Raw genomic sequence first — 17,946 nt, 5'->3', positions numbered from 1 at the left:
GTAGCTCCTCCCCCTGGGCGTCGCACGGCGCGTCGTGTGACAGAGCCACCACCCTGTGGGCGGGGCTGCCAGCACGTGGGCGGGGCTTGGTATCAGGAAGAAGTCGCGGTTCCTTCATACCGGGGAAGGCCTTCCCTGCCGGTCGCGGTATCGTACCCCCCGGTTTTATCACGGGAGGGCGCCGCCTGGCGGGTCGCTAGGCCACTGCAGCCATGCATGACGCCTTTGAGCAGGTGCTGATCCTGGAGAAGCTGCCGCTGCAGATAGAGTGCCTGGCAGCCTGGGGTGAGTGCTGGGCTCCGGGGCTGGGTCTATTATTAGTCTATGGGATGAGGTAAACACACTGTGCCCGGCTTGTCATACATATATGTCACCAGGCCAGGAGGGGGCGCTGCAGCTGTTGTTGTCTGCACTCTGGTCTCCTCTAGGTTATATGGAGCTCATAGATATGATATAAGGCAGGGATGGGGAACCTTGGCTCTCCAGCTGTGGCACAACTACAACTCCCATCATGCCTGGACAGCCAAAGCTTTAGCTGTCCAGGCAGGATGGGAGTTGTAGTTTTGCCACAGCTGGAGAGCCAAGGGTCCTGGCAGCCACATGGGGCAATCCACTGACCACCGGACCCCCGAACATTACAGTAATAGGGGTCCTGCCTCCTCGGTATAATGTGGAGCATGCACTAGTCACTCGCTTTACTCCACTATCCTTGTCAGTCCTATAGAGAGTTAAAGGGGGACTCCCTTATTAGGTTACCCCCAAGCTGATCAGTCTTCCCACTGAGACCTCCGCTAGTCCAATTAATGGGAAATGAATGGTGTGTGTATACAAGTGATGTGCAGCCGTGATATATTTAAAGGGCCTTTAAGATCATTGTGACCACTCAGCAACCCAGTGCCAATCGATGAGACCAGGACCATGTCAGCCCGTCTTAAGATGCTTTTACAATTAGGCTGATGCATATATGAGCTTACCCGCCAATAACTCATCGTTGGGACCAGTGTATTTTTATTCTTCTCGGCTATAATATAGGCAGCTTGTTGTGTAGTATAATAACCCGGCTGACCTGTCACAGTGGAATGCTGCCTAATAATAGAGTAACATGGTTTCCTGACACTTCCGCCTATATGGCTCATGCATAGAGCTTCCATATGGTGCATGAATGAGCCATAGGGCCGGCCAGTTGTCACACCATGATGACTGTGATCTCAGGCCTGGGAAGTCAGCTCACAATGTGCACATACGGGCCTTTAAAAAAAAAAATAAAATAAAAAAATTTCCCCTTGAACTCAATAGGAAAAAAATTCTCATATGTACCAGGCAGTTTTCCATTTCCATAAACAAAGAATTAAAGGGATTTTCCAGGCTTTGAGTCTATAAAGACCATCTCCTGTAGTAAGCTAAGGAGGGAAGCGATTAGCAGTACGCTTCTCTGAATGGGGGTCTGAACATCCAGACTCTGGCGGATCAAAACATTTGACATGTCAGACATTTGCAAATGGCAGAGACACTTGCAAGAGCGTAAGGGATAGGTGGGCAAATAAGATATAAACCATGCTCGCTCCCGGGCCATTGCTGTGTAGACCCTGATAGAAGTCCTCTGATCACATCTCATGTCATGTGGATGCCGAGGCCGCTGATTGGCTGCAGTATATAGAGACATCATCGAGATGGGCAGGAGGGGTGAGTATGGCTTTTTTTATGTGCTCTCCCATTCTGATTTTGTGTATGTTCACACTGAACAAATGTGTCGGAATTATGCGGCGGAGCTCTCCGCCATGGAATCCTGCCTGCCTCAGTGTCCCATAGTGTGTCTATGGGAGGGCTTGAGCGCCTCCACTCTCTCCACGACATGTCAATTCTTTGGGCGGAGAGCGGCTGGAGCAGAGGCATGCGAGCCCTCCTATAGACACACTATGGGACACTGAGGCTGGCAGGAATTCTGCCACATTTGATCAGTGTGAACATACCCTTTAAGTAAAACTTCCAAAACCTCTCGAATTGCAACCCTCTCGTATCAGGATCAGACAGGATCGGGCGTGCCGAGAGTTGTAGTTGTTCGAGATCAAGTATATTTTATGAGAGCTGGAGAATATGAGCTCAGAATATGTGACCGCCCCTTTAATAATGTGACTGCCCCTTTAATAATGCATGTCTGCTCTCTTCTCAGAGGACTGGCTCCTTGTCGGAACTAAACAGGGACATCTCCTGTTGTACAGAGTCAAAAAAGAGCAAGGTGAGTTATTATCCTGTCAACACCTACACAATGGGGGAGATGAGACCTTGTGCGGAGGAGCGGTTGCCCATGGCAACCAGTCAGATTCCAACTTCTATTTTTCAGAGGCCTTTAAAAATGAAACCATCTGGTTGCTATGGGCAACTGCTCCTCTATCATACTGTATAGTCACTAGAGATGAGAGAATGTACCGTATGGTCGGGTGTGGTATAACTACCAATGGCTGGAGAAGATGGATGCAGCCCTAGGGCACCAATTGCGTCACTAATGTAAAGATCAATTATTTAAAGGTGGTCAGCTAAGTGCAAAGTAAATGCATGAAAAGCTGTAGGGAGAGCCTGAAAACACACAGGACATGTCCTCTTTTTAGGTTTCTGAGCTACTGGCAGATTTGGTGCAGAATCACGTAAATTAATGTGGGATTCACAGGTTCAGTGCGCGTTCAATAAATGGACAATGTAGTATGGGAAGACGTTTGTAGCTCCCGACATCGTTTATTATGGCGTCGGGAGTTCTGAAGTTGTTTAAATCTTACAGGATCCGCAGCAGATTTGATGGTGCAGATTTGATGCTGTGGGTCTGCTGCGATACGGTGTGTGTGAAGCTACTCCTTAACAGTTTCAGATTTCCTGGCATAATGAACGATCATACTGGAAGCTCCATATGCCCTTCTGTAGCATTGTTCATATTCATGGACCGTGCATAGAATTGTAGTTTTGCCAAGGTTTCCTACCCCTGCTTTAGGGTATGGGATCTGTTTGGGGGGTCAACATTAAACCCAAGTGGGGAGTATAGCTGTCCGGTGGTTTACCCTCTGATTTCTGCCATTTGTTTTTACATAAAGAGAGATGCCAAGATGCACGAAATACTACTGCATAATTGTGCGGCTATTTAAATATATTACTATCACCCATACATCTCCTGTTTGCAGATGAGCAGTCGATAGTCGATAAATTTTGCCGCTGCCAAAAGATTTGATGGGGCGACAAGCAGGTGTTTTGCCGCTCCCTTAGCTTATTGCTGACACTTGTACATGGGCCTGTCATCAGCCAAATGGATGTCTCTTGTGAAGCTCGTTGCCTATAGTTGGCCAGTGTAATGGTGCGTTTACATGGAACGATTATCGTTTGAATTTTTGCATTAATGCTTGCATTTGAGTGATAATCGGCTCATGTAAACACAGCAAACGATCAAGCGACAAGCGAGAAATGATTCATCTTGGTCTTTCAACATGTTCTCAAATCTTCGTTGGTTGTTCGCTAAAAATTCGCAGATCGCTTCGTGTAAACAGTCTTTCACCGATTCACCCAATGTGTGAGATGGGCTTAAGTGATCTTAAAAACGATCGCAATAACGATTTTTGTAACGATTTATCTCTGTCTAAATGGTGATAGTTATAAAAACCAAATGGTTGCTTCAAAATCGTCAAACGACCGATTGGGTGAATTATTGCTTCGTGTAAACGTACCATTATAGGGGCTTGTGAAGACGTATTAGATATTAACATCAGTAAGAATGTATAGCACATGGCATGGCCCTCATTGGTAGTAAACATGATGTGTGAAAATCCATTTATGTAGGAAAACCTATAATAACCTATAATTTTTTGCCTTTTTTAGTGTTTTTTTGCAATATAAATGTTACCTTTTTTTTTTTTTTTTTTTTTTTTTTTTTTTTAGGTTGTAACCAGTTTGAAGTAACACTAGAAAAATCAAATAAGAATTTTGCTAAGAAAATTCAGCAGGTAGGAGATGAAATGTCACCTCAGATAACTTCACTCCATGTGATAGCCTACGTGATCTGTAACATATGTGAAAATCACTTCATTTAAATGAAAATTACTCCCAGAAAAAAAACAAAAAAACTTAAAGTGAACGTACAACTAGGTACATCGCTTTGTGTTTTTTACATGAACAGCACCAGCCCGGCATGAAGCACTGGGGGTGGGCCCGCCAGCCCCCAGTTTGACAAGACCCCTTCCCCTCTGTGACGCGACTGTATTAGAATCAATGGAGCCGCTTCACAGAGGGGAGGACCACACTGGGGGCCAGCTGCTTCATGCAGGGCCGGTGCTCGGAAGCAGGGCTGCGGTTCCAAAAAAACCTGCGACTACGGCATCCCCGCGCTGGCGCCTGTCTGTTCATGTGAAAAACACAAATCAGTGTACCTAGTGGTACATTTACTTTAAGGTCTAGTGCTACAATGTAGTCTTCTTCCTTGTCAGCAGCAGACATTCAGTACTTCCTTGTTGTGCTGCTATTTTTTTTCTTTTTGCTGACATGATGATACCTTGCAAAACCATCAGTGCATCAGTAACCACATCTCTGCCCACATGTCATCTCTGTTAACAATGAGCCCAGCACAGGCTGTTACGTGCACTTTCACCAGCACATTCATAGCATAGCAGTGAGGAGTAGGAGCTGTGCTATGATTGGCCAGAGAAGGGGAAGGAACCTATATGTGTATTATTGACACCCCACAATCTCCAAACAAGGACCCAACTCCATTGTTTTGGATGGAGCATTGACCCACCACTCCATTTATTTTCTATGAAGCTGCTGAAGGCACCTTAGTGCTATGCTCTGACACTTAACTCAATTCCTGTGTATAGGGAATAACTACATTTTAACTTTGTATACCCATGGAAGTAATTAGGGGTTCTCCAGCTTTGTACAATTAATGATAGGCCGTATGGTTGGCTGCTCACACAGAAATCACGAGGTTTGGATGACTTTTTTTTTTTTTCCTCTCAGATTCATGTTGTTCCTCAGTTCAAGATCCTGGTCAGCCTGCTTGGTGAGCTGCCTTATGAAATACATTGGTGTCATGTGCATGTTCTGCTGACTGCATTGTGAAATATCCTTTTTTTTCCCCCCTCCTCCCGTAGATAACAATGTATGCGTCCATGACTTGTTCACCTTCCAACTTATGACCACCATTTCAAAGGCAAAGGGAGCCTCCCTACTATCTTGTGACTTGCAGGTGAGTTGGCTTTATTTAGTTTGTTACTGATGCTATTGCAGTGCTCACTGATCCATGACATCACACTGCCTGAGACTGATCATCACCGTGTCCAGTGATTGGCTGAGTGAGCATCTCTGGCCGTTTCTTATGTGTCAGAACAGTACCAGCAGATGGACTTGGCTTTTAAATTATATCATGTTGAAGAAGTGCTGGGCTCTTCTCCCAGCTCTGTCTAGCAATCAGTGTGTCTGAACACGCAGTCCTTGACCCACCTAGTCACGGACACCCTTTAAGGGGTTGTCCAGCAAAAACATATTTTTCTTTCAGATCAACTGGGGTCAGAAAGTTATGTAGATTTGTAATTTACTTCTATTTAAAAATCTCAAGTTGCAACTCTTAGACATTAGAAATGGTAGACCCAGCAACCGTGTAACTTCCTGTTTTACCCCAACATGGCAGATATGCTGTCTTAGCAGGGTCAGATCTGCTCTTTCAGTGACTAAAGACACAAGGGTTTGGTTTCCATGTTACCGGGGCCTGTTGAAAAAGACAGAAAGGCCACATGTGCCAAATACAGACGACATGTGGTTGGAAACCAGTTTTGGCCTCCGCACAAGTTTAGAGGCTCCTTCTTGTGTTCGTGGGGGTCTGGGCACCCAGAATTCATCCAATCAAAACTTTATATTAAATAATAGAGGCTTAAAGCGACACTGTCGCCCCCTTTTTGCATTAAGACTTCTCTGCACAAGTGTAAAGGGTAAATTTAGCAGTTTTCAAATCCTATTTTATATCATACGTCATTATGCTTGTTTCAGTAAAAAGTGATCTTTTATCAGCTGCGGATTGTGCTTCTTGACCGAACTGCCACTTACCCCCGCCCACAACTACAGCGTGGACCCCACCCCGCTGTGACGCCATAGCAGTCTAGGTCCCACCCCCTTACCAATGTCCACTGAGAGGGCGGGGCCTATGTCGCGATGACGTCACTAAGGGGAAGGGGGTCTATGGCTGGGGTGGGGGCGGTGCTAAGTTGCACTGTGGCCTAGAAGCCCCGCCCAGGTATCCCAATCCGCAGATGATAAAAGATCACTTTTTACTGGAACAAGCACCATGACGTATGATATGAAATAAGGTATGAAAACTGCAAAATTTACCCTTTACACCTGTGTAGAGAAGTCAGAATGCAAAAAGGGGATGACAGTGTCACTTTAAAGTGTTTAGGGGTGTACATCCCTTTAACAGTATACAGTGGACACGTCATAAAAGAGTTGCTCTGTGCCTTCTAATAAAGTGCAGTTAGTGTTATACTAGACATTCATTATATACCAGGGGGAGTAAACACTATTCTTCTAGTACACAAACCTCCAGTTCATTATGACATGAAGCGGACATCTGCTTTGTGCTTCAGAAGTTTATATAATTGTACAATGATGATTGGATCTGGGGATTAGGAGGCCAGGGACGTCTTCATTTCATCTCTGTATTCACCAGAGCGCTCATTATCTTATTATACAGTGTGGACATTGGTATGAGGATTTTCTCTGCGGGGCCATTGTTTAGGTCATAGCGTTTGCTCTTGATCTTGTGAGAGTTATACATTTTATTTTATATGTAAGGCCATAAAGAATTAGAATTGGCCAAATACCAGCTCCTGCCAGGGGTAGGCGACTTTGGTAAAGTAGAGATCTTTTGTACAGAAAGTAGTTTAAGGGTTACTTCTGTCTCATAAAAGCCTCCAGGAGGAGTAGTGTTGAGCTCGCTCGAACCTACTCAGTATTTGGCTTGCAGCATCTGGAGAGATTGGATGCCACCCTAAGACGGCATCCAACTTCAGATACCGAATGTTGCCGAACCCAAACAGTTCGGAAAGACAGCTCAGCACTATCAGAAGCTGTTAGCAGAGAGGCACTTCATGGACATTGGTGCTGTGTCCTATCAATATTATGAAGGGTATGAAGGTCCTGTTACCCCTGAGGACACCAGAGACCAGTGAAGCATGATGGGGCTTGGCGAGGTCTATTTCATGTTTTACTGCATTATTTGTGGGTTTTACTGCAGATATACAGCCAGTTATAATGGCTTAAGCCCCTATTACATGGGGCGACGAGAGGGAGCAAGGAAGCGCCGACCTGTCAGGTCAGCGCTTGCTCAGTCCTTGTTCCCCACTTGGTGTCGGCACTATTACACACACTAGCAGCGAGCGGGTAAGAGCCAGGAAGGGGCCATAGGGAGCTGCCTGGGTGATTGCTGGATCGTCTGGTCAGCCCATAGAGGATAAGGGCCTTATTCCACCGGATGATTATCGTTCAGATTATCGTTAAATCGTTCGAATCTAAACGATAATCGTTCGGTTGAAATGCAGTTAACGATTAACGACTGAACGAGAAATCGTTGATCGCTTTATAAGACCTGGACCTATTTTTATCGTTACTCGTTCGCAAATAGTTCGCATTGAATAAGACATCGTTCGGTCGTTCGCAATAGATACGAACGCAATAGCGAAGAAAAACAATCGCAATTACGATCATAAGTAACGATTATCGTTCCATGGAAATGAGTGAACGTTTTCAGGTCTTTCGCAATAGCGGTCGTTTGAGATCGTTAATCGTTAACGATTATGCAAACGATAATCGTCCGGTGGAATAGAGCCCTAACTCTGGTCTGCTGCCGTCTCTCCTATTCCACAGAGCGAGGCAGCAGATTCTTATCATTGACTTTTCAACGTGTTGAAAGAAAACGATTAGCGGACATCTGCATGTTGGGTGATCGTTGTCTTCTATTACACTAAGCGATTATCGGCCAAATATGGCCAATCATCGTTTTGTGTAATAGGGCCTTTAATGTGTTTAGCTGTTATGCTCCATATCAGTTTATGGTAGACTGTAGAGACAGATTTTGTTGTTACTTTGACCTTAATAGAATTTTATTGTTGGAAATGCACATTTATATAAAGGTCAGTTCAGATAAGTACATCATTCATTTTCTCCTTCATTGTGTAAAAACCGTAAAGATATGTTGCATGTGCAGCACATGACTGCTGAGGCCAGTGCCGGATCACATGCACAGTGTTATCACAGCACTTCCTGTGGTGGGGAATCTAGGCGTGCAGTTTTTTTTTTTTTTTACTCTTCGCCTGTTTAAGTGACTCTGCTAATAGAATCTCATGGTAAAAGTTCAAATCAACGGCCTTGCCCAATTTTCCATTATAAAAAAACCTAACATTTTGTAGTGTCTCATGCCGAATTGTCTGAACTACTAAAATATTATTATTAATCCTGCACAGTAAATGTAATGAACAAACAAAAAAAATACTAAGAAGTGATCACATAAGTAATCAAAATGTCCCAGCTATACCGAAATGGTAAAGGTGACTTTAGTGTACCCAATGTCTCCAAATCCACTGTGTGTGGCACAAATAATGAGGGAGAAAAATGGATTGTTTTTTTTAATTCCTTTTTTTTCCCCCTAGCATACTAAGACAGGCGAAGAAACGCTAAAGATGTGCGTGGCTGTGCGACGGAAACTGCAGCTGTACTACTGGAAGGATCGCTCGTTCCATGAACTTCAGGTGATTCACTGCAATTGTAAACCTGCTTTGTCTTTATGCTTTCAGAGTCATCCTACCCAAACTGGTCACCATGTGCCTCTTACTCAATCTGCACTATATCTGTAGGACTACAGACTACCCACAATTTGCTTGCATTCACATGAGGTGCTGATATAGTTTTAAGGCTATGTTCACACAACGTAAGTTCCGCAGTAATCACTTACGTTGTGCTGAAGGCTGAATGAATCCCTAGCGGCGCTGCGAGAAAACACTGTCAGTTCACACAATGGAACATGCGGCTCTGACCGCACGCTCCATTGTGTGCAGTAGGGGGTTTTATGCAGACGTGCAGGGATGCGCTCGCACCAGAACTCAGCGGTGCTAAAGATCATCCGGCCGATGAACATAGCCTAAAGGTGCGGTGACACATACAGGATCTGTAGCAGATTTGATGGCGCAGATTTAATGCTGTGTTCAGTTTTTTAGCTACATTGATATAAAATCTGCTGCGGATCCTGTACGTGTGAACGCATCCTTAGGGAAAACACTTGACAGCATGAAAGCCATCGTGGCCCCATCAGAAATGTAAGCAATGTAAATGTGATCTTAGTCTAAATGAAAACACGTAGAGAAGTTTATTTTTAGGACGAAGAACATCATAACTGAGAAGTACAGGGCTCATGATTTGACCGTGGCATGTAAGAGGTTATATAGTATTGCAGGTTTCCTTTTCTAACACATAACATATTCCTTTATTTGCAGGGTGACTTTAGTGTTCCTGATGTCCCCAAATCTATGGCATGGTGTGAAAATTCTATATGTGTGGGATTCAAAAGAGACTACTATCTGATCCGGGTAAGAGTCTTCTACTCTGGCTCGTATTGTATATACCAGTGCAGCCAGGTTACTAACTGTGCATTCTGCCTCCCTCAGTTTATTCAGTGGCTGTGTTCACATTCAACTGGCCTCCAGTAGCATCCCGCTCCCCCGTTCAGCTCTGTGATTGGCTGAATACTGTAAATGATAGTCCTGCCTTAGGCTGGGTTCACACTACGTTTTTGCAATCCAGTTTTTCCCATCAGTTTTTCCATTGAATTCCATTATAAATATAAACAGATTCTTTTTTTTTTTTTTTAAACTGACACAAAAATAAGGTTGATTTTGTGTACGTTAAAAAAACGGATCTGTTTTGATCTTTTTTTTTTTATTGAATTCAATGGAAAAACTAATTAAAATGGATGCACACACATGCATCCGTTATTTTTGCAAAAAAATGATGAAAAAAACTGATTGCAAAAACGTAGTATGAACCCAGCCTTAATCTGTTGGCAGTTTCCAGAACATGTGTTAATTTTTTACATGGATGCTAGTACAACTCCTGTGTTCTTCTTACAGGTGGATGGAAAAGGCTCCATTAAGGAACTCTTTCCCACTGGGAAACAACTGGAACCACTCGCTGTGCCACTGGCCGATGGAAAAGTGGCTGTGGGGCAGGATGACCTGACTGTGGTCTTAAACGAGGAGGGGACCTGCACACCCAAGTGTGCCCTAAACTGGACTGATATCCCCATGGCAATGGGTGAGCATGGTTCATTTCCTGCAGACAGTACAACTAGTTACAACACTACAGCAGAATTGTCATATATTAAAGGGGTTACGCAGAATTACAAAACTGCAAAAACAGCGCTATCCCTGTCTTCAGGTTGGGTATGGTATTGCAATTCAGTTTCATTCACTTCAATGAAAGTGAGCTACAAAAACCACACCCAAACGGAGGACATGAGTGATGCTATTTCTGGAAGAAAGTAGCCATGTTTTTCTAAGCCTGGACAACCCCTTTAAGGTTACAGAATACACAGTTTTATTCCACTGTATCTTTTTGCACATGCCTATAATATCTTCATTTCCTGACTGTTTTGTTGCCTTTTTATTTTTTTTTATCTTATGTGCTCGTGGTCGAGGCCTGTCCCATTTTCTAGTGACCACCATTTTATTCTTCACTAAAATGTAACGAAAATCATTGTGTTTGCACCTAACAGAACACCAGCCTCCTTATATCATTGCCGTGCTGCCCAGGTACGTGGAAGTACGAACATTTGAACCCCGCCTCTTGGTGCAAAGCATTGAGCTGCAGCGGCCTCGCTTTATTACATCCGGAGGGTGAGAAATTGTGTTTTAAATTCTAGATGTCTTCTTTATATTGGCAGCTGTAAGCTATGTGGCACAAAGTGAGGTCCTAGTGAACGCTTCTGGAGGTCTCCACCAACCCTAGAGCTGAGCTTGGTGAAAACTGGTGGAAAAACTGATGAAAATAGCTCCTTCAGCTCCATTTATTTAAATGGAACTGAGATGCAAAACCCACACTGAAGACAAGAGTGGCGCTGTTTCCGGAAGAAAGGGGCCATGTTTTTCTAATCCTGAAAAGGGGTACTCCAGTGAAAATCCTTTTCTTTCAGATGAACTGGTGTCATTAATGTTATAGATTTGTTTACTTCTATTTAAAAATCTTGTCTTCCAGTACTTATCAGCTGCTGTATGTCCTACAGGAAGTGGTGTTTTCTTTCCAGTCTGACACTGTGCTCTCTGCTGACATCTCTGTCCGAGACAGGAACTGTCCAGAGCTGGAGAGGTTTCCTATTTGCTACTACTGTGGACAGTTCCTGTCTCAAACAGAGATGTTAGACTGAAAACACTATTTCCTGCAGGCCATACAGCAGCTAATAAGTATGGGAAGACTTGAAGGTAAATTATAAATCTATCAGGGATGTGGATAAGCCGCAGCTCCGACTCAGACTCCTGAATTTTATCAGGACTGACTCCTGCTCCTTCATAAATGGCCAGTCAGATACCAGGGGAGTTGTTATCATACTGGCTCAGCAGCTTCTCCCTAATGTCCTACATGTTCCTGGGGCGACTTCTAAGGGAATGAGGAAAGCTATAAAGCAGCTTCTCCTGTATGTGCAGTGGATGCAGCCAGTCTCCAGCCTCCATGTCCTGAACCACTCACAACTAGACTAGATAGAGCAGGTGGTCTTTTCTGTTGACAATCTTCTATGTTTTTAACTAATATTTATCATACACAAAGAAACACTGCTAACAATGCCAGATCCCTGTGATATAGAGGGGTCACACAGTGATATAGAGAGGGCACGCCATAGCGCGTGCACACACACACAGCCTGCTGCAGCCATAGCAAACACACATGCATACACACAGCCTGCTGCAGCCATAGCGCACACACAGAAGCCATAACACACTGAAGAAAAACACAATCTTCTCCCAGAGAGAAACCACCACATTGAGGAGAGAGGTTACTGCTGCGCTACTTATGTCTTCTCCTCCTCCTCTATATTACACAGGATATCTTCACATTACACTGCTGCTCATGTACAGTCATCCAGCATTCAGGAAGAGAACAGCACAGATCTCCCCCCACACACTGGACTTTTCCAGCTCAGAAACAAGCTGCCAAATAGTGACCGACAACTTCCCGACCACCATTATCTGATAGGGCCAGTGTCCAATTAGAATATTGCTCATAAAATATAATGATGAGCAAAACTTATAAAATTCATATCAACATTTTTTTAAGATAATTTAAAGCTAGAGTTGGTACATTTTTTCCAACTCCAGCCAAAACTAACTGACTCCGACTCTACAGCCCTGAAATCTTTTAGATCTTTCTGACACCAGTTGACTTGAAATAGAAAGATTTTCACTGGAGTATGCATTTAAATCTACCATTTTGTATTTGTTTCATATGATGTAAGCAGCTAATTATAAGTTATATTATGGAATAAAAAGCCCCATCTTTTCTCTAGTTTGAAATTTTTACGTCTTTTTATACATATTTTCTATAATAATTTTTTTTCCCTTTTCATTTTTTAGTCCAAACATTGTCTATGTAGCCAGTAATCACTTTGTTTGGAGGTTGGTTCCTGTCTCCATTGCAACACAGATACAGCAGCTACTGCAGGACAAGCAGTTTGAACTTGCTTTACAATTGGCGGTAAGTTTCAGGATTTACATAGTTTTTTTTTTTTATTTCGTGTAGTGAACATTCAGCAAAATAATTATACTTAAAGGGGTACTCCAAAGAGTAAAACTTATTTTTTTTTAATATAGTGCAGTAATAAAGGTGTATTACTTTGTAAAATAACTTCATTTTGTATTATGGCTTTTTTATTTTTATTTTTTTTAATAATATTTTATGTTGAGCAGCGTCAGTAAAGGGCGACATGGGCCTCTCTGCTGCCACCAAATTTTGTGTCGGATTTTGCAATTGCAGGGCTTTGATCTGCCACTAGAATCCCAGCCCATTTATTTGTTTGGAATTTATTTTTATTGGCAGAGGATGAAAGACGATGCTGATAGTGAAAAGCGACAGCAGATCCATCACATTCAGAACTTGTATGCCTTCAACCTTTTTTGCCAGAAACGTTTTGATGAATCAATGCAGGTGTTTGCCAAGCTTGGTACTGGTAAGACTTTCCTTATGTCATTCTAAATAAAAGAATGCATTTACCATGGGACTCTTGTATCGGTAAAGGCTTTTTATGCTGTGGTGGGTGATGTAGCTATTGAACTTTACTTGTCCTTTTTACAGTCGGTATCTTTAAAGTGTAGCCTGTCATTATAACTTTCAAAATCTAAATCAACAGTAGATGTGATATAAAGCAAGTTTGTAATCTACATTTAATTTTTTTTTTTTTTTTTTAACTTTATCATGCTTCATAACAAAGCTATAATCTCCAGTCCAGTCTCCTGAAGCTTTAGTATTGTGCTGGTTGAACAAAAACAAGACTAAACTCACTAAACAAGTCCTGGCCTGAGTGATGTGTCCATCAACCAAATGACTGACTCTCTTGCCATGTTTTCCATGATACCTATAAAAGTATATATAAAATAATGAATGTAAATAGCAGACATATCACATCTACTGTTAATTCAAATTTTGAAAGTTATGACGACAGTGACTCTAAATTAACTCTTTCATGACCTTTGGACATTGGTACATCAATGCCCAGGTCATTTTTGGAGTTCAACTTATGGGATCATAATGATCCCATAAGCTTTAGTATGTAGCTCTGCCCCCTCTCCTCTGTTCCCTGCTGTTAGAAGCCTGTAACAACAGCAGGAGGCAGAGCTCACGGCGGCACACCGGCCTTCCTTCCCTGTCGGACTCCTTAGCCAGGACACTGGAAGCCCCGATCGCAGATCCCTTATGGTTATAAGACAGAGAATTCTCCCTTTGGAGAGGGAGAATTCCCTGTCTGAAGCCCTATAGATGCTGCGGTCGCGCCGACTGCAGTATCTATAGGGTTAACTGTCAGCACTGGAGCGAGGCTCCGGTGCTGGCGGTTACGGCAATTACTGTTGCTGCAGCGATGTTAATTTACAGTGCGGGAGGGGGTTAAAGAAGCACTGTATTGCTGCATTGTCATCTGTTTTATCCTAGCTCAGCTGTATCCATACATTTCTTTATTGCAGCTGGGTCATGTGATCCCCAGTAAATTAGATGCTGTATTGTGTAGAAAGAAGCTCATTCTTGTGTAACTGACATCCTGTGAACTACATGGCTCTTCTCACGCAGTTTTGTACTCCCTAGACTTAATAAAGAGAACAAGTTAGATTTAATTGAAAGCCAGGGATACATGTTTGCTGCTGTACATTCCCCTCTGGTTTTATCTCTGGTCGCAGCTGGTCTCAGGGGTGAGACCGAGTGTGATCACCAACTTTTTAAAGGTCTAAAGTTACTAAAAATGCTAATAAAGCTTTAAGGCTGCTGCTAAGCCTTCGGTTATCACATATCCTCATCCATCAAATCCGTAATGGGAATATGGAATACACAGAGCTCACACAGAGCTCTTGTTGCACATCACAGCTTATTCTTGTCAAAGATGAGGGGGGACTAATTTGGACACAAGTGGAGTGCTGCTTTTGTTTCTTGCTTCTCGGACAGATTTATTTTTAATATTTGTTTCTTGATTTGTGGCAACTTGTTACACTTTTGTTTGGCACCCCCACTTAAAACCTTGTTGCATATTTTTCCCAGATCCAACCCATGTTATTGGGATGTACCCAGATTTGTTGCCCTCTGACTACAAGAAACAACTGCAGTATCCCAATCCAGTACCACAGCTCTCAGGAGCCGAACTGGAAAAGGCCAACCTTGCGCTCATAGATTATTTGACCCAGGTAAGTAATCAATTGATTAAACTAAAGCTGCCTCACATAGCAGCATCTGCCAAACGGCCAGTGGCTGTGTGATTTTGCTGGTGAAACAATAATGTTACAGGCATACAAATCATTTGCTCACCACATGGGTAATGTAGTGTTGGCCGGATGTGCAGAGCTGCTGCATCTGAGAAAACATCCACTAGTAAGAAACAAAAACATTCGGTAGCTTGTAGAACAGGGGTGTGGTACTCAAATAGATAATGGGCCAAAATTAGACAAAGTCACATCTTGATAATTATTGAAGAATGCATGTGGCACTCCTGGCACTGTCAGTGGTGTGAGTCTCCCAGCGCTGTGCACTATGATAAATGATATGATAAATTGCTATGATATGATTAAACCTCAACCCCCCCACCCCTCTGCTAGGGGCAGCCAATCGTGGTGTGCTAAAGCAGTTGATGGTGCTAGACGGAGGGAAGAAAACACATCATTGCTGCACGTACCACCCATGACACACATACTGCAGAATGGCTGGCCTGCGGCCTAGTATGCTGGCTCCTCTATGGCAGAAAGCATCTGGCATCATTGGTGGTATGTACAGCAGTGACGTGGACACCAGTGGCATATTAACGGTACCGTGAGCCTTGAGTTATTGACAGAAGTTGCCAGCCCTCCCCAATAGTCTCTCATATAGTAGCATGCCCTCCCCAAGAGTCGCTAATAGAGATGAGCGAAACAGGTTCGAGTCCATCCGAACCTGAACGATCGGCATTTGATTAGCGGTGGCTGCTGAAGTTGGATAAAGCCCTAAGGTTGTCTGGAAAACATGGATACAGCCAATGACTATATCCATGTTTTCCACATAGCCTTAGGGCTTTATCCAACTTCAGCAGCCACCGCTAATCAAATGCCGAAAGTTCGGGTTCGGATGGACTCTAGCATGCTCGAGGTTAGCTCATCTCTAGTCTCTAATATAGAAGCCAGCCCTCCCAAGAGTCTTATATTGAAGCCACCTCTCCCCAATAGCTGTTAATTACTATCCCGTTAGCTTGAACTCGCCCTTTCCATGGCTCCAGAGGCTGCAGGAGGCTTCTGGCATGGGATGTGTGCAATGATGTCACCACATCAACCACGTCCGGACACTACTCACACTACTAAGAGAAACTGCCTGCGACATACAAGATTATAATATGGGAGGTCTGAGCAGCTGTCTGGCCCACCCTTATTATAATTTTCTTTAAAACATCAAGTGATTAGCGTGGCAGGCCAAAAATAATGACACCACAGGCAAGAGTTTGGCATGGCTGTTGTAGAACATCCAGCATTGTGAAAGATAGGTGTAAATGTCTGTCCGATCCCCATTATTGGCTAATAATCTGCTGAGGGAGTTGAGCTAAAGGGAGAGCAGAAAGGGGGGCTACTGTTTTTGCCATTTTGCCATTTGTCAAGACACAAGACACTGAGGAAGAGGAGGTGGGAAAGGGCTGAGCTGCTGGGATATATAATATACACACCTTGCACTACTGCTACACTGTGAATGGGGTCAGAAACAATTGGCTTCATTCTCTGTGTAGTGCTTACGCCATGTAACTACAGTTCATCTCCCATTAAAGATAGGCCGACAATCATATTAGCCTAAAAAAACCATTCGCATAAAAAACTTGTATTATTTGGGTGGTGCTTTTAAAGAGGTTTCAATGTAAATACTTTTTCTGGACCTATTTCCTAATATACCGACAGAAAAGAAGTCACCTGGTTAAGAAGCTGAACGACACGGATCATCATTCTACAACCTCCCCCCTTATGGAAGGAACCCCAACAATCAAGTCAAAGAAAAAGCTTCTGCAAATCATAGACACCACTCTGCTTAAGTGTTACCTGCATGTAAGTTTCTACCATATGAAGTTTTCAGTTCTTAACCTTGTCAAATTCAGTATTCTAGAGACTTAAAATGGATCATTCAGGCCTAGAAAAACATAGCAACTTTCTTCCAGAAACAGCACCTCTCCTGTCCTCGGTTTAGCTGTGGGTTTTGCAGCTGAGGTCTATTGAAATGACTAGAACTGAACTGTAATATCATACGCAACCTAAAGACAGGAGTGGCGCTGTTTTGTCACTATAATTTTAGATAGCCCCTTTTAAAAAGTATCTAAAGACCAAGCGCCATTTGTCCTTATAAACCAATGTCAGAAATACCCCATGAAGTAACAATTATGGAACATCTTTATGGCTCTATGATGTGTTGTACCTCTGTTATTCAGAGAAATTGAATAGAAATGTATGACTAAAAGATTCCATCAAAATTTCCAATTAAAAAATTCCAGGCTTTATTCAGTAGAAATCCATAAAATAGCAGACGGACAAGGTGCGGTCTTGCTTATTCGCTAGACTGGTTTCGGCCACTGCGTAGCCTTGATAACACAGTAAGAAGGCTTTTAAGGCGTATGTAAGTAACAGAGGCAGTGTGCAGGACTTGGTCATGTGATCCTACCTGTATAGTAATGGGATTTTCTTCATTAGACTAACGTTGCTCTGGTGGCACCTCTCCTACGGTTAGAGAACAATCATTGTCATGTGGAGGAGAGTGAACATGTACTAAAGAAAGCGCACAAGTACAGTGAGCTCATCATCCTCTATGAGAAGAAAGGACTTCATGAGAAAGGTAAAGTGATAAATACAATTGTCTTTTGGAGTACATACCTAGTGTCAACCTACAGTGTTGGTTCAACTAGATACAATCAGACTGTATTAACAGTAATGTCATTATTATACTATGTATTCTGATTGGTTTCTGCAGCTCTTATGGTCCTGGTTGACCAGTCGAAAAAAGCCAATTCGCCATTAAAAGGTCATGAAAGAACTGTTCAGTACCTGCAAAGATTAGGTGAGTTCTAAAACCTCTGCCTGTCTATATCATTGCCATTGCCCCAATGTTTATTTGCTGGAATGACTATTCTTTATTGCCAGTGATTTTAACAACCCGTGAAATGGGCACTACAAAAACAAAACAAAACCAAAA

The 17,946-nt window shown here is 43.1% G+C and overlaps 1 protein-coding gene across 3 annotated transcripts in view; it reads left to right on the top strand.

Annotated features, from left to right (window-relative positions):
• VPS39 (VPS39 subunit of HOPS complex) overlaps nucleotides 1-17,946 on the top strand; it is a 121,479-nt gene that overhangs the window by 90,320 nt on the left and 13,213 nt on the right. For 2 of the 3 annotated variants that reach the window (XM_069949231.1, XM_069949232.1), the window contains exons 2-14: nucleotides 2,171-2,236; nucleotides 4,990-5,032; nucleotides 5,124-5,218; nucleotides 8,670-8,768; nucleotides 9,510-9,602; nucleotides 10,143-10,326; nucleotides 10,787-10,907; nucleotides 12,636-12,756; nucleotides 13,099-13,228; nucleotides 14,803-14,945; nucleotides 16,668-16,811; nucleotides 17,448-17,589; nucleotides 17,725-17,811. In XM_069949231.1, coding sequence (XP_069805332.1) covers nucleotides 2,171-2,236; nucleotides 4,990-5,032; nucleotides 5,124-5,218; nucleotides 8,670-8,768; nucleotides 9,510-9,602; nucleotides 10,143-10,326; nucleotides 10,787-10,907; nucleotides 12,636-12,756; nucleotides 13,099-13,228; nucleotides 14,803-14,945; nucleotides 16,668-16,811; nucleotides 17,448-17,589; nucleotides 17,725-17,811 — 1,468 coding nt within the window. Of the gene's footprint in view, nucleotides 1-78; nucleotides 286-2,170; nucleotides 2,237-3,915; nucleotides 3,981-4,989; nucleotides 5,033-5,123; nucleotides 5,219-8,669; nucleotides 8,769-9,509; nucleotides 9,603-10,142; nucleotides 10,327-10,786; nucleotides 10,908-12,635; nucleotides 12,757-13,098; nucleotides 13,229-14,802; nucleotides 14,946-16,667; nucleotides 16,812-17,447; nucleotides 17,590-17,724; nucleotides 17,812-17,946 lie in introns of those variants that run through there. The other variant, XM_069949230.1, reaches the window with a different exon arrangement.

Source organism: Dendropsophus ebraccatus, chromosome 13 (genome assembly GCF_027789765.1).
Source record: "Dendropsophus ebraccatus isolate aDenEbr1 chromosome 13, aDenEbr1.pat, whole genome shotgun sequence".
Lineage (NCBI taxonomy): Eukaryota > Metazoa > Chordata > Amphibia > Anura > Hylidae > Dendropsophus > Dendropsophus ebraccatus.
The sequence above is the reverse complement of the archived record's forward strand: the minus strand, read 5'-3'. Positions and strand labels throughout refer to the sequence as shown.